The following is a 15,313-nucleotide window of genomic DNA, read 5'->3' as shown; positions in this document are numbered from 1 at the left end:
AGCTTGATTGCCAGTGCAAACATACTCATTTATTGTTATTATTGACTTTCCAGCAACTATTCTTGACTATCTGGTTATGATGCAAACAATTGAGTAAACCTGTTTGCTAAAATTTTTGAGGAAAGCAAACACAGAAGGGCAGAATATAGCGCCAAAAATTATTTTTAACACATTTGATTTCTTTATGAAGGATTAACTCTGCTCCACTGACTATATTCCCATATTCACATTGGCCCAATATGTTTTCATTACCAACATATGGCAAAATTTTAATAAGCTTCCTGTGGTTTCAAGCTGACTACTTTTGCCTTTGCAGATACATATATTGTTACAGTTATCCTTTATTTCACCCTATTTTTAGAAAATTTTGATGCCTTTTCCATGCCTTTTATGCACTGCCTCCACATATGGGGACCTAATCCAAAATCCACTGTTGGTAATGGCAAGAGTTAGTGACCTCCACTGCGCTCACTGTGAAGCATGTAATGTTTTACTGCAGAGGTGCACTGAGGTCAGAATTGCACCCCAGTGTTCGAGAGTCTCTCATGAGCAGATCATTGTGCTCACTGTGATACCACTGTAGCTGGAGCAGAAAGATTTTGAGATCAGACTCCTACAGATATCTCATGATTGGAGTCCTTGCTATCCCAGTGCCATCCCTTTCAATAAACAAAACAAAGTCTTCTGAATTCCAAGCAATTCTGAAAACACCACACTTCCTGGTGGGTTTGACTCCAAGAGACATTGCCAGGAAGAGACCTTCTGCAAGTTAAGTGCAACAAAACTCAACACAGCATAGCACAGAATAGCTGGTGACTTAGCTCAGTTGCCTAAAACATTTTATTTGGAAAGTTATTCTAACTTGCTCTTCTCTTTCCTGTCTATACAGGTCTGTACTGAGGATATCCTTCTTTATTAAGCAACAGGAATTTCAGTAAAAGTGGAACAGTCAGGTCAAACCCTGTGTCAAAAGGCTGAGAAAACAGCTACTGTAAGTCCTGCCAACTTGAGGGGAAAAGAAAAATGCAGAGAGCAACTTCCTTTCCCTTACAGGAGGAGGCCAGTTCTCAGTTCACTGCGGAGTTAAAAATGAGCATCTCTGAGGAGAGCCAGGCCTCAGCTCTCCAGCCAAAAACCAAAAGCATATGGTGTTGCAGGATGCCTGCTCTACTGGGCGCATCCTCATCAGTGTGCAGTGGCTCTGTGACTGCTCACTTGCTTAGGTGGACCACAATTTGACCAATGGCAAGAAGTTTGTCACAAGAGATGTATTGCTACCTGACCCACTGTACTTTAAGAAGAAAACAGATGTGAAATGTATTTCATCCAAATAGAAGCTTGGCAAAATACATCTGTTTGTTATGACCACAGACTTTGAACATCTTTATGACACTTGATGCTTTATTTTCAGTTGCAAGTTTTTAAATAGAGAATATTAGAAACTACCTCAGAAGGCAATTAAAGTTAGAGGATTTCTATCCTGTCCAGTTTTTGAAAGGCTCACTCAGGGAGAGATCTCAGGAGGCCACTTTGTCCGGCCTCCTAGGTAACCAAGAGTATTAAAGTCTAAGCTAGATACCACATGACTTTCAAACCAGTATCACAGAATTGTAGTACACAGTCCATAGTCTTTGAACAGCTGATATTGATGATACTGCTAATGTTAAGTGTGTTTAAATGTTATTCTGGATGACTGCTCACATGGTCTGACTATCTTCCTGGGTAGGCAAATAACTAGCACAGCTCAGTACTTTTATTTTATGTAAGTAAGGAAAAAAGCAAAATAAACAAATAGAAAAATCCAGCAACAATCCTTCAGGTCAGACAGGGACACAAACCCCATTATCCATGGGTTGGTCTTTCTCTGTAGAAAGACCTTACAAACCTTACTGACCCTTTTAAGTTTTTCATCCTTCACTTCCAGTTCTCAATGGCTGTCCAATCCTGGTCCTCTGCGTGGGACTGTACAAACCCCTAGCATTCCTCAGCTCTTCTCCAGCCTTTTATCTCTCAGTACAGTGGGACCAGTTGCTATCTCAGGATTCGTAAAGGATCAGGAGCTCTGTAACAAAGTAGCATACTTCGCAGCACAGGATCCCACAGCACAGAGCCAACTTCCCACTGAATACTACCCACTCTCCTCCACATCTAAAAAAATAATTCCTACTTCATCTCTACTGTCCATGTTTTGTCTTGAAAATGCTGAATATGTAGAAATGGGGGAGGGGAAATATGAACAGCAAACGTATAAGCTCAAGATCTAGAGAGAGCACATTTTGAATGTGTGCATCTTGTGTTACCTTCACGGTTCACACAGTAGGACCTGAGACCAAACGCAACATAGAGAGAAGGACTAAGAAATAAAGCAATAAAAAAAATACACTGGGTTTTTGCATTCTGCAGAAATCTGAATTTTGTGCACTCAATCTTTAGAAAGAACTTTCAAGAAGATCTGCCATTAGCTAATTTATATCTCAGGAAGTTCAACGCTTCACTCGGGCAAGCTTGGAAAGGGAGGCACTTTCCAGCTAGACAAAATGCCTACCCAGTGCATTGCTATAGGATTGAAGTGCCCTCTACATGAACCTCAAAGAGAGGAAAAGTCATGCTCAAATATGCAAGCTACCATGCCTTCCCTTGATCAGATATCAAAAGCATGATACTACTGATAGAAACTACTGTTAATTTTTTATGGTCTCATGACTTTTTCAAGGAAATGACCTGGTGATATTAAAAATGTAGTTCTGTGCAGTGAGTTCTGTAAGAGGATGGTTTCTCTCATCCCACCTCTTCCATGGATTCTCAGTACTGCTGCCCTCCACAGCTTGCTACAGTATTTATCTCTTGTGTGTTCTCCAAATGCATCAGTTAAATGATCTGGTAAAAGAGCAAAAAGCAAATAAAACCCTGAATACACTGAAATTCTTCCAAAACAAAACAGGAAATGACAGAACCAGAACAAGCAGCTGAGGACAGGAGCAAGGAAGAAATAGTGGCTTTGCTGCTAGAGAAGAGGAACAGGGAGCTACAGATTTAGGCAGTTTCATACTGCATCTCATCAGCTCCAAATACAAGTTACCACCAAACATGCAACTCCACCTTCCATGTCACTGAACTCCCCCTGAGCAGCCACTCGGTGCCACTGGGAGCTGCCCTAGCTCTCCTGATATGATGAATGCACTTTACCAGGTTCTCCCCATCCTAGGCTGTGGGCTCCTGGGCTCTCCTTGTAGCACCACTGCAACTCACCTCTCCTCTCTGGGCTGGTAACCTCTGTGGAACTGCACAGACCCCCTCTGGACAATACAACAGTTTTCCAAGGAAACAAGAGGCTCTACGAATTTATTCAGGCTACTGTTCCATAGAATTTTTTCTAAAGATGATTTTTAATTTACAGCTTCTCACATCACAAGCAACAGTCCATAGTATCTCCTACATGGGGTACGGCCTGCTGTGAGGCATCCGTGGAACCATACCCTGATTTTGCACGTTGAAACTTGCAGTGAAATGCAGGGAAAATAGCTAAAAACATTTAAATGAACCATAGGACAGAACTGGTAACAAACTGTCTCACTCCAGACCAAATGGGATAAAATAGGAACCTCACAAAATGCCCTAGTATTCAGACAGTATTGTTTAAAAGACATCATCCAACTGGAAGAGAAACCCTCGAGAGGTGTACCCAAATAGACACTGGGAAAAAACTGCACACTGCCAGCCCCTTTGCACTATTCATGAACTTAGCACTTCTCCCTAGGAGGTATCTTTCATGCCTACACTGAGAATGCAGAGCGATAGAAAATCCAGCCCAGTAAGAACTCTGTATCCGAAACACAATGTCCCAGATTTTCTAGCATGAGCAAGTGCTTTCTGCAGACCCAAAACAACATACCACTGTCACTGCAGCTAAATGCCATTTAATTGGCAGCTAGAAAAGCCTATAATACGTTTCTTCATGGAAAAATGTTTGAGCTCCACCAGTCTGCCAAAATGCTAATTAAAAACAGACTGCATATTATAAAATCCTTTCCCTGACCTGTGCTATCTAGCACTGCCCTTCTGTACTTTTTTCATGACACTGAGTCCTTGCAGAATTATTCTAATCTTTATAAACTTGTATGTAATTTTTCTCGTCATTTTGTAGACAGAAAAAAAAATAACTGAAATGTTGTTTATTTAAGCGTACATTGGAAAATTATTTGTTACATTGCAGATAACTGGCTCTTAAGGAGACATTCTTTAGCCATTAAAAGTAGGAGGTTTCTAAGTCCTGAGTAATTCACAGTGGAAGAAATCTTAGCCATATTGAAGTCAATCATATAGTTCAAGTCAAAGCCTCACTGGAATGTCACTAACAATGAATTGCACCATGAGAAGGATGTGCCTCTTCAAACACGTATTACTGCTTCATAGTTGCTAATCAAAATACTTCAGAAAGCAAGGATTTGAACCAGCACTGAAACAACTTAAGTATTTTTTGATGATAGTTTCACAAGTGTGTTTTATATAAGCTTTTATTGTTTTTAACACTTCAAAATTTTTGAAAAAACAACGAATTCCCCTAGGAGCTAATCCCTTTTACCTCGTGCGTTAGACCTGTCTGACAGCCTCCCTTACCCCACCATATGGTGGGCACATTGTCATTGCATACAGCCTAGCACCAGTCCTCCAGCAAACAGGGCTTACCACCCAGCTAAGCACCCTGTCCCTTCTCCTTGTGAACTTCATTCCCCTGCAGAGGGGAATGGCAGGGCTGTGGGAGCCCTGGTAATATGGCTGCGTGCTTTTTCTCAGTGCACTTTAAGGAAGAATTTTCTCTTTCAGCTGCCTGGCTCTCACTCTGCAGTGGGACTGCAACACCAACTGAACATTGTTATCTCTGAACTGGCTACAATTTTCAATGCAATTTTTAGTTCTCCAGCAACAGAGGAATACGTTTTAGTTGTAACTGCTCAGAAGAAAAAGATTTTCCCTACCTTGTGTATAATACTAAAGATGTTCAGATTTTGAACTTACAATGCTTCTTACCGCCCTTCCAAGACAACAATCCAAATGCCATGCAGCTGACTTTCTTTTAGACACCAATCACTGTCAGGCATCTGCAAGCTTCCACTGTTGCTGCCCTTTTGATTTCGGCAAAGAGTCATTAAAACCGGAGGTTTTAATTCCCAGTCTCAATATAATACATCAGGAAGAAGTAATAAGCTCCTTTATGAAGCAATATAGCTCCCCAGTCAAAGAAATGGCACGCACAACTGATTAAACAAAGGCACATGGGGCTTCTTCCTAAGCATTTTTTTAAGTAAATGGATGAATGTGGGAAAAAGAAAAGGACCAGAAAACAGGACTGGGAATTCAGAGACAACAGTAGAAATATCACAGGAGAGATCTTGGTCCTCAGGCATTGGGAAGGGGGTCCTGGGAAAAGCCTCTGGAGAGCTCCTTGGAGCAAGTATTGGCTGAACAGAGCTTGAAGCTGCACGCAGCCTCCCGCTGCTTAATTTGCTCTTTGCTCAGGGCAATAAACGCTATGCATTCTCTGCAAATAACGACTGAATCAAAGATACCTGCTGCCATTAACAATTTTCTTCCTAAAAAGAAAAATCTGAAAGACTGACATTTTAGGTAAGTGCTGAGGTCAGAAGTACTAATAATGCTCTGCTGCACATTTCTGACACTTTTGCCTCCCCTTGGGGGAAGGCAGAGCTGCCTTCCTATAAGTGTTATATATATTAAGATCTCTCTCCAGAAAGCGAGCAAGCTCTTCTATAAATAGCTTCTATTCACAGGCGAGCACCACAACCACTTATTCATTCTTTTCATGCTTTACCTGCTGTTTTCAAGGCTGCCCTGGTGCTAAAAATAGCCTCATGTATTAGCAGAGGGTTGCTATAGATTCTGAGTGGGCGATGCTGGGAAGCAGCTCCATTGCTCTGCTGAGGACAGGGAGGGCCCACGTGGCCCACAGATCTCAGGGCCGTGCTGTGTCTGCCACCTGGGCTTGCCACCCTACAGTGACACCCAGCTTCAATATTTATGCTGTTCTAAGGCTGCGCTGAACTGCACACTGGAAATGCAAATCATGGATGTGGCATGAGTGAAATGTTTTGTTTTTCAAACTGATTAGATCACTCACTGCAAGAAAGACAGTGAGGCCCTGGAGGATGTCCAGGAAATGACAGTGAAGATGTGAAGGGTCTGGAGCACAGGTCTTACGGGGAGCAGCTGAGGTAGGGGTAGACCTCCCAGATAACATCAATATAACAAAAGGTAATGGCCTCAAGTTGTGCCAGGGGATTCTCAGGTTGGATACTAGGAAATATTTCTCCTCGGAAAGAGTGGTGATGCAGTGGCACAGGCTGCCCAGGGAGATGGAGTCACTGTCCCTGGAAGTGTTCAAGAACCACTGAGATGTGGCAGTGAGGGACATCAGTGGGCATGGTGGGGGTGAGTTGGGGGATTGGACTACATGATCTTAGTGATTTTTTCCAACCTTAATGATTCTATGATCACAATACCACAGTACTTTCATATATTAACAGCACATTTGCTTCTTTTTAAACTGGAAAACAGCTGCATATTTTGTTGTAAGGGCATATTTTTTTCTGCAAGCATTGATGTGTCCAAGTCAGAAAATATCAAAATGCTTTGCTGGTTGTTCTTACTACAGAGCTGAAAGGATGACAATTCATCAGCTATTTGATTACCTTCAAGACAGCAATGAAACCACATCAAAACACTACACTACATACCGCTGTCTTGAAATGCTGGCAGTTTGTCCTCTGGCAATGCTGACAATGCTAATGTTAATTCTGGAAGCCATCTCTTGATCTACAATTTAATGCTGCAAAAATCTTCGCAAATGAAAGATTGCTTATGCATAACTTTTCAGCTCATATATTGCATAAAACAGCAAAATGTGCTATAGGTAAGTTCCATTGGATTGTTAAGGTTATGAAACTTAAGTTTTCAAAATTCATCTGACAAAAAGTTTTGGAATTATGGGAAGGATATTACTTCATCAAATGAAAAGCTGAAGCTTGACAGAAAACTATTTGAGAGAGAAAGACCATGATTCAGGAATCCCTGTGCTTCAGTATTAGGAACTGAATTTAATATTTAATCTCTAAACACAACTTTCCTAGTTCTTAAAACTTTTGGATGAATTATGTCCATATCAAAGTAAAATGAGGTATTCAAAATATTTCTATTTTGTTAATCGACTCAGATCACAAAAACCTGCCAAATACAGACTGAGGTCCAACTAAAAGCTGGCTGTACATGGAAAGAGTGGCAGGGCTAACTAAAGCAAGATTTTAAAATGTATTTAAATGGATCCTAATACAACTTTAATACACTCCATCTATTAACAACAGTATATTCGAGGATGGTGTAATGTAGACTTGCAAGAAAATCCCACTATATGCTAAAGGAAACAGCTTTTTACTCAAGTCTCACATCAAATCTTGACCCTTATCTCACGTGTGGTTGTATTTTATCTCCATTCAATAAAGGCAGTCATGTAGGTACCTAACTGTTAATGTTTTAATATATTTCTGGAAAATTGAATGTGGTTTTAGCAAATATCAGGATCTCCCCTAAGATACAAGCTTGAATATTTCTTTTTACTCAATGCACTTTCCTCAGCACTTTTTCCAGTCTGTAATTTTTACTTTTAGAGTCATAGGTATTGCACAGGTCAATGCTGCTGGCTCTAAATAACAAAATTCAATATATGTAACTAAGTTAGACTAATTGTTCCCTTTTAGAATAGCTATCCTTCCCTTTCCACTTACGTGCCGTGAAATGAATAGTATCCTGGAAATGCTTTCGATAGTAGATAGTATTTCAGTACTTCATATCTGAACAATCTTTGTGATTAAATAACACAAAATTGTATTTAATTTGAAATATGATCTGTATTATTTCCAAAATCTGGCAAGCAGTAGTACCTTTCTTCTAGAAAAAGGACAGTTCTAGTACAATGGCTAATGGTATTATTAAAAGAGGTCTCAGTAGTTCTGTACAAGCACACCCATAAAAAAAAGAAAAAAATTAAAAAAGAATTTTGACTGCTACATTGTAGTTCACTGCGCAGAGCAGCCTCTTTATATGCCTGTATGCTTCAGTTTCTACTGAATGGTCAATTATTGATTATCTCAACCCAGATACTATCAGCCCCCACATAAAGTTACTGTATGGCTTTACTAGGGTAACAATCCCACAGAAACTGTAAGGTGGAATGAAGATTGATTCTGTTCTCATTATGCTTTATTATGCTCTTACACCTTATGTTAAAAAAATCTATCATCTATGTGATTGTAAACGTTTAACTCTATCACTGTACATTGCAAATGATCTCTGCTGTTAAGTAATTTAATACTTAGCTTTACACAGTGTGGAAAACACTGTGATGAATGTGACTGACCACTGGTATAAGTTTGCGGAACTGACTGTGGTTCCTGGATTAAGATCTGAACTTTTAGTTAGACTAAGGTGCAACACATCTCTAAAAGTAAAGGTGTACTCTGGAACACATACATATGAATAAGACCTTATTTCTCAATTACATCTTACACTGCAGACCCTGAGGCACCTTTATTCTCTAGGTATTCCATCACACTAGATAAACCAGCAATGCTTAACTGCTTATATGATTGAGAAGACAGTGACTTGTCACCACCTCTTTATGTAGTCTTTAGGTTCCATACATTCAACTGTAAATTATTTGTACCAGCCCCAATAAGTAAATTATCAGTGAATACATACCCGTGGTAGACACTATGCACAAAATTGCACACGTATCAAGAAACATGGGAATACATTTATTTTTCACTATGAAAGTGCAGTGAGCTTTTTATTTTTATTTTTTTATTTTTATTTTTATTTTTTTTTTGAGCTTTATTCTTTTTATTTTCACAGAACAAATCTAGTGGTAAAGAACTGAATTTAAAGTGAGCAAGCACATTATTTGTTGCCTTTTTTTTTTTTTCCCCACTTCACTCCATATCCTTATCTCTTGCTTCTTACTTTCTTTCCTTTCTCCCTCATGTAATAAATCTGATACCAAGCTGGAAGAACAGATTTCCCTTTCTCTTGGACTCTTGGACTCATGAACACCACCAGTCACTTTCCACCACAACACATCCAGACATAAAAAAAGGATTAAGCATTCTTTACTCTCTTAGGAAAATGCTCATACTTTAGGGATTTTGAGCATAATGCATTTCTAAAAGCTCAAGTAAAACCTGGAACGCTCAGGAGGAGCTGGTTTCTGCATTCTGCTTATTTCAAAGCAGGTTGATAAACTAAGAAAATATTTTGTACATATTTATAACTACTTTTTAATTAAATTCTTAACAGACTGAGGTGGCTAAACTTGTTTATGCGTGCCTACATGCACCTGTAATCTTTAAGTGAACTTTATTCTCAGCATGGCTGCCAGACTTCAAGACCTGGAGACCAAAATCACCAGCCTCGCTGCAATCAGTGCAATGGCAGTGCCAATTAAAGGACAAAAGACAGGAGTTTACATTATAAACTACACTACATATATATCTCTGAGGTAATTATTAGGTAAAATTACATACTTCAGGGGAAGAAAAAAAAAACATATCTGTAGAGATAAAATGGTAAGTTGCTTCCAATAATTATGATTTGATGAAAGTCTTCTTTACTACTTCCATGACTGCATTAGTTGGCCTTTTCAGGGTCATGCTGGAATTGCATTATTTACAATATACACATTAACAAGGTCTTGTGGTCTAGTTTAACTATGTTTTTTGGTTTTGGAAAATTCACAGAAATTGTAGGATTCAGATTATTGCTAGGAGCATTCACATAAATGCAACAGAATGAATGGCTGAAACAACCTGGCTTTCAAGAGATCGCTTAATTCTTACGTAACTCCGTATTCATAGCTGAGAAAACTCAAACAGACATTAGAAAGCACAGTACTTCTTATATCTGTGATCTACTAGCATGTTAAGAGTCTAAGTGATGCCACTATCATAAAAAGGTGTTAAGCATGACTTCAACTAGAACATTTGGTGATGATAATGATGATAAGGTTGCTACTCAGCCAATAGTAACAACAAATAAATTTTGTGAATTGTGCTTGAAATGGTAAGGTTTTATGGACATCAAAGTGGAGCTGATGGGATAAATCAGATAAATCAGGTTAGGCTGTATTTTGTAACAATGCGGCCTAAATTGGGATTCTATTTACCAAATTGAACTGCTAAGTATAAAGGTGAAAATTTCTCTTAATTTGTTTCTTGAAGACTTTCAGGTCAGTTTAAATTTGTAAATGTAAGCCTTTTTTTTTTTTTTTTTTTTTTTTTTTTTAAACTGTATTTGCAAAGCAAACAATCTGGAATTTTAGATGTATACCTGCCTTTTTTTTTTTGAGGTTTGCATTAGTGCCTGCAAAACTTATTCCCAAAATTTGGTCTTTGGAAATGGCCAACAGAACCAGTGATCCAGATACAGGTCTGACAATACAGCAGGCAACAGGGGATTCGAAAATTTGCAGTGATTCCCTCATGCTCTAAGTGTATAAGCTTGGAATAATGTAAGTCTGAGAGTCAGATTTTCCTCATATCCTTTCATTATACAGAATCAGGGAATTAGATTCAAAATAATCTAATTTTCCAAATTGTTCATCACACTGGAAGACTTAGTGTTGTAGGAATTCTGTCCCTAAACAGCAAATTTGACACTGATCTATAGTAGCACTGAACAGGAATACTTAAGAGGAAAATTTCCATCAATAAGTGAAATTTAGTAAATTTGATATTCTAATAATTATGATATCATTATCTCTATTTTATCCTATTAACAAAAAAAATGCCATACAAATGATTGTGGACACTTGTAAAAAGATATGGGATATTGGAACACTGGAGGAACAATCAAATGTTTTTTTGTTAAAGGTACTATTCTAACAGTTACGCACTGAAATGGTAGTTGTAATTCTGAAATACCATCAAACAGCACGGCTGCTCTCAAAACAACAGGCAAAGCACAGTAACAGTTTCTATACCAGAACAAAATTCAAAACCAAAAGTGCTTTTATTGAATAAATTACTTTATCAGCCAAACAAATAAAATCACACTTGTTTTACAGTACAGCAACATTGACATCTAGTGGCTAGTTAAACTCCACATCCTCCATAGACAAAAAAGTTGTGGAACAAAACATTTACAGAATTTGACATAACAAATGCGCATGTCCACAATGTCATGTCTTTACATAATCGCTATGTCATTACAGAATGACTGAAGGCTTCAATGACTAACCTGTAATGACCAGTCCTCATCATGGGAACTGGTAAGCATGAGCCATCACGCCTCAGCGCAGCCCCTCTGATTCTTCCTGTTTGTTAGGAATTCCTGCACCTGGGAACCAGCTGTGCCTTAAGCATAGACCTTTCTTGGAGCTCACTGGAAGGCACTGCTCATCCCTTAGTTGCACAGAGATATGTGTAAAAGAAGACAAACTACGCTCACAGAATGTAATGCTACTGTCACATGTGAACCTATATTTTTCATCCTACTTCATTTTCTACAGACTACTAGGAGACTTCAAATAGAGAGATGAAAATCAGATACATGACAGATGCCATGAGACTGTTCATATTATGAAGATATGAAAAGAAATGATTAGGCAATTTCCATAGAATTTAGGAAGGAGCCAGTAATACTAGAATGTCTCATTTCCTCATTTTTTAACATAACTGGCTTAATGGAGAAAGAGGAAAGAATAGACATGATAAATCTAATGATAATTCTGGTGATAAACCTAATACTTCAGATTTCTGAATTATTTTCTCACATCAAACCCAAACATGCACTCTGCAAACAGCTCTTACCATGGCTGTAGCTGGTAGTCCTGCCTTGCCCTTGCTGCCTCTTCTGATAAAGCTGCCTGATCTTGATTTGCTGCTTTACAAATTGGTGGCAGTTATAATCAGCTACCCAAACTAACTTTGGCCAAACAGATCAGACACTACTGAATATAAGCAAACTTATCAGAAGACCTTAGGAGACAATAATCATGGGATTACTGAATAAGTTCTTCAAAAAGAAAAGCCTACCAGTATGTATGTCTTCCAGTATTCAAAAATGACAAAACGCAGACGAATTTTTGCCTTCTGTATCAAATGGTTTAGGACATTAAAAATTATCTCAAGGAGCAACAAGGGAGATTTGTCCTAGATATTAGGAGAAAACACATGTATACACCTAAAAGATTAATAGATTAAGCTATTTATGCTGTGAAAATTCCTCTACTGGAAATTTTTAGGAAGAGCTCAGGAAGCTTCAAAAGGCATGGCCTTTTGAATTACCTATCTCTGTGACTGAGTACCTTCCTTTGGTATGCACATGTTGTTCAGACTATCCCTCATGAAAGTATGGGGGAATTATGTAAATGAACAGGTTGCTTAAGTAAACATTATGCTACTCCCAAAATGACAAGGAAGAAGGTCTGAGGTCTGCTCTGAACCCACAGAGGCACATTCCTGATGCTGAAATAAACCTTCCTCCCTGCAGCTCGAATGATATGAGTCAATATCTAGTCATAAATCTTTTGATTCCAGCAAGTTCTAGCGCCCATTTAATAAATTTGAATGACTGAGAAGTGGCAAATTCAATCCTTGTGTTTCTCTTTTTTTTTTTTTTTTTGTTTGGTCGTACTGAGACTATCGCCATGGTCTGCGTAGTGGGATGTGATTGCACAGATTACTGGAAACGAGTGAAAGCAGAGAAGCTAATAGGCTCGGGAGTATTTAAGAATCATGGACATTACATTCTATTATTATAAGAACATTCCTGCTTCGTAGTAATTTCCATTTCTTCATCCCAGAAATTTCCCATGGAATTGTTACACTACGTTGTCAGAAAACTGAATAATTGAAGTTGTATAAGAATGTGTCAATGATATGAAAACATAAGAGACAAAACATTTTCTTCTTGGATGTTTTAATAACATGTCTGACTTAGGTTTTCTGGATACACTAAATCTCATACTCAGCCCAATCTAGATTTAGGTCAGGAGAAAAAGGAGAACTACAGTGACACTACCTCCCTTACGGGCCATGAAGTTCAGGGCTACATTTAAGAGTATGGTTTCCCATTACTGCTAAGCTGATTTAATTGCGAGCTGCTGCTGAAAGGGCCACCTTCATTGCTCGCCTTCACCTTGCCTCCTGTCCCATTCCTCCATTCCCGCTTTTTTTTTTTTTTTTTTTTTTTTTTTTTTTTTTTTTTTTGCACCAGCATTGTTATTCATCAGCTGCCACAGCAGAAAAATCAAAGGAGCTAGACTGGCTGAAAATCAAATGCTACGGTTCAGCAGATGTAGTCCGACGAGCACAAGTATCAATGTGAGAAAAGCAATGCTTTTTTTCTTCAGCAGCAGCCAGACAACAGACTGATGCATCCACAAGGGAAACTGTGCTCCTAAGGGCTGATATACCACAGTCATGGAAATCCACATTAAAAATGCAGTGACCCCACCCTGCAAGAAGTGATGCCCATCTTTTTTCCTTTTCACCTGCATCTTTCAGTCCTATGGGAATCTGTTGACAGAATCATCCTTTTTGGTGTCAAAGAACACTGATGCTACATTTAAAGTATGGACTTAGTCCCAGAGGATGGAGCTATAATCCACGTATGAAGGGCTAAGGGCAGGCTTGGATTCAACTTCTAGTTTATTTAGGAGGTCATTTCTGATCCACTTATCCAGCTGTAGGTTGTAAAGGAGCTTGCTGCAGGCTTTATGGGAAAAGCAGTCAGAGTTGGGATGCTTTAAAGCAACAATCAGAAATCAGAAAAGTAACACAGTAAAATGAAATTATCTAGTTGCTGTTCCCAGCAAAACTGATTATAAAGTAACTTCAGCATCTATAACAGTTGCTATAGTGAGAATCACTGCAGAAATTTCCTCTGCCCCAGAAAGTTTATATTTTCTATATGCAGGTTTTTGTGGCCACAGCACAGTGAGGAGAGATTCAAGAATTGCACATCATCCCTCTACCTTTCCCTCTTTTCTTCAAAGTGCATAATCAATGACAAGTTGGCCCAGTTTCCAGAATCATGTTGGGATTCATTCATACTAAAGCAGTCTGCCATTTCCAAAGAGAGGAACAACAAAAAGAAGATGCCTGCCATTACAGCTTTGTGTGTATACATTATTTATTTTGAGATATTTGAATTATTAACTAGGATAATTCCATTTTTGCAACAGAGAGTCTCTGCCCTTTAGAAGAAATGGGCCACATTCCGTGGGACTTGTGCAGACTGTGGCATGCACTCCAACAAGCATGTAAGCACTCTGCTCCTTTGCAGGGGGGGGACACCGCCTCTAAACCCCTTCAGAGTTAAAACAACACAGTGAGTGACCGAAATGTAAGATGGAAAACACTCCTCCTGAAACTGAAATTCAGTAGCGGAGATAAGGAGGCATGAGGAGTTCTGCGCTGTGTGATAGCCTGAGTGCATAACAGCAACTCCCTACAACAGCTGTTTTCTTTGGTAACAATGAGCACTTCAATTTTTATAAGTTCCCTGTGGGAAGTGAATTAAGACTCCGGGAACCAATAGCACAGTTGGAAATTCTTATCCATTCCAGCACAAAGCATCGGCGATGGACTGAAGCGTTCCTGACCTCAGCAGTCAGAACGCTGGCTCAGGTACGGTGTGTGCTAACGCTCCGTGGCACAGCACCAGCTCCCCGACAGCTGCTTGCTGCATCTGATGCTTTAACGGTGGAGACTGCCATCTCCCAGCCAGCTCATCAGAATTTTTAGTTCATACAGCTCCTTCTCCCCATGCAATCTCCACACTTCCCAGCTCCGCCGCCGTCCTTCACGGAAGCCGCCCTTCCCAGCTGCGAGAGGCGGCAGCGAGGCACAGCGCGGCACCTGCGCCCCGCGTCCCTCCGCCGGGCAGCGCATCGCCCGCGGCCGGGCGGCTCTGCCGCCGGGCCGTTCCTCCCTCACACTCCCCGTCGCGGCCGAGGACGCTGCCCCGGCTCCGTCGCCTCTCCCCAAGCGACCCTTTCCTCCGGGCCGCTCCGCTCCTCGCGCCCCGTATCGCGCCGCGAGACGTTCCCGCCCGCCCCGGCTCCTCCGGGCGGCACGGAGCCGGGGCTCCGCGCGTCCTACCTTCCCAGAGGCGGAGACCGCCGAGGCCGGCGCCGCGCACCGGGTTCCCGGGCGGGGAGACTCCCCTCGCCCCTATACATGATGAGCGCCTTTCCCCTCCCCGCCCCGTTGCCGCGGCTCGCCCTCCCCCGCCCGCCCGCGCC

The 15,313-nt window shown here is 40.3% G+C and overlaps 1 protein-coding gene across 5 annotated transcripts in view; it reads right to left on the bottom strand.

The window, feature by feature from the left end:
* The window catches only part of LGI1 (leucine rich glioma inactivated 1), a 31,878-nt gene extending 16,599 nt beyond the window's left edge, over positions 1 to 15,279 (bottom strand). For 3 of the 5 annotated variants that reach the window (XM_052677958.1, XM_052677960.1, XM_052677959.1), the window contains exon 1: positions 15,171 to 15,267. Coding sequence is in view for 2 of the 5 variants with exons in the window: in XM_052677961.1 (XP_052533921.1) it covers positions 15,171 to 15,250 (80 nt within the window). In the remaining 3 variants the exon portion in view is untranslated. Of the gene's footprint in view, positions 1 to 15,170 lie in introns of all 5 variants that reach the window. The other 2 variants (XM_052677961.1, XM_052677962.1) reach the window with 1 other exon arrangement.
* Between the last annotated feature and the right edge of the window lie 34 nt (positions 15,280 to 15,313).

The sequence above is a fragment of the Tympanuchus pallidicinctus genome, unplaced genomic scaffold (genome assembly GCF_026119805.1).
Source record: "Tympanuchus pallidicinctus isolate F22 unplaced genomic scaffold, pur_lepc_1.0 scaffold16, whole genome shotgun sequence".
NCBI classification, from domain to species: Eukaryota; Metazoa; Chordata; class Aves; order Galliformes; family Phasianidae; genus Tympanuchus; species Tympanuchus pallidicinctus.
Note: the sequence above shows the minus strand (reverse complement) of the source record. Positions and strands in the feature narration are given on the sequence as shown.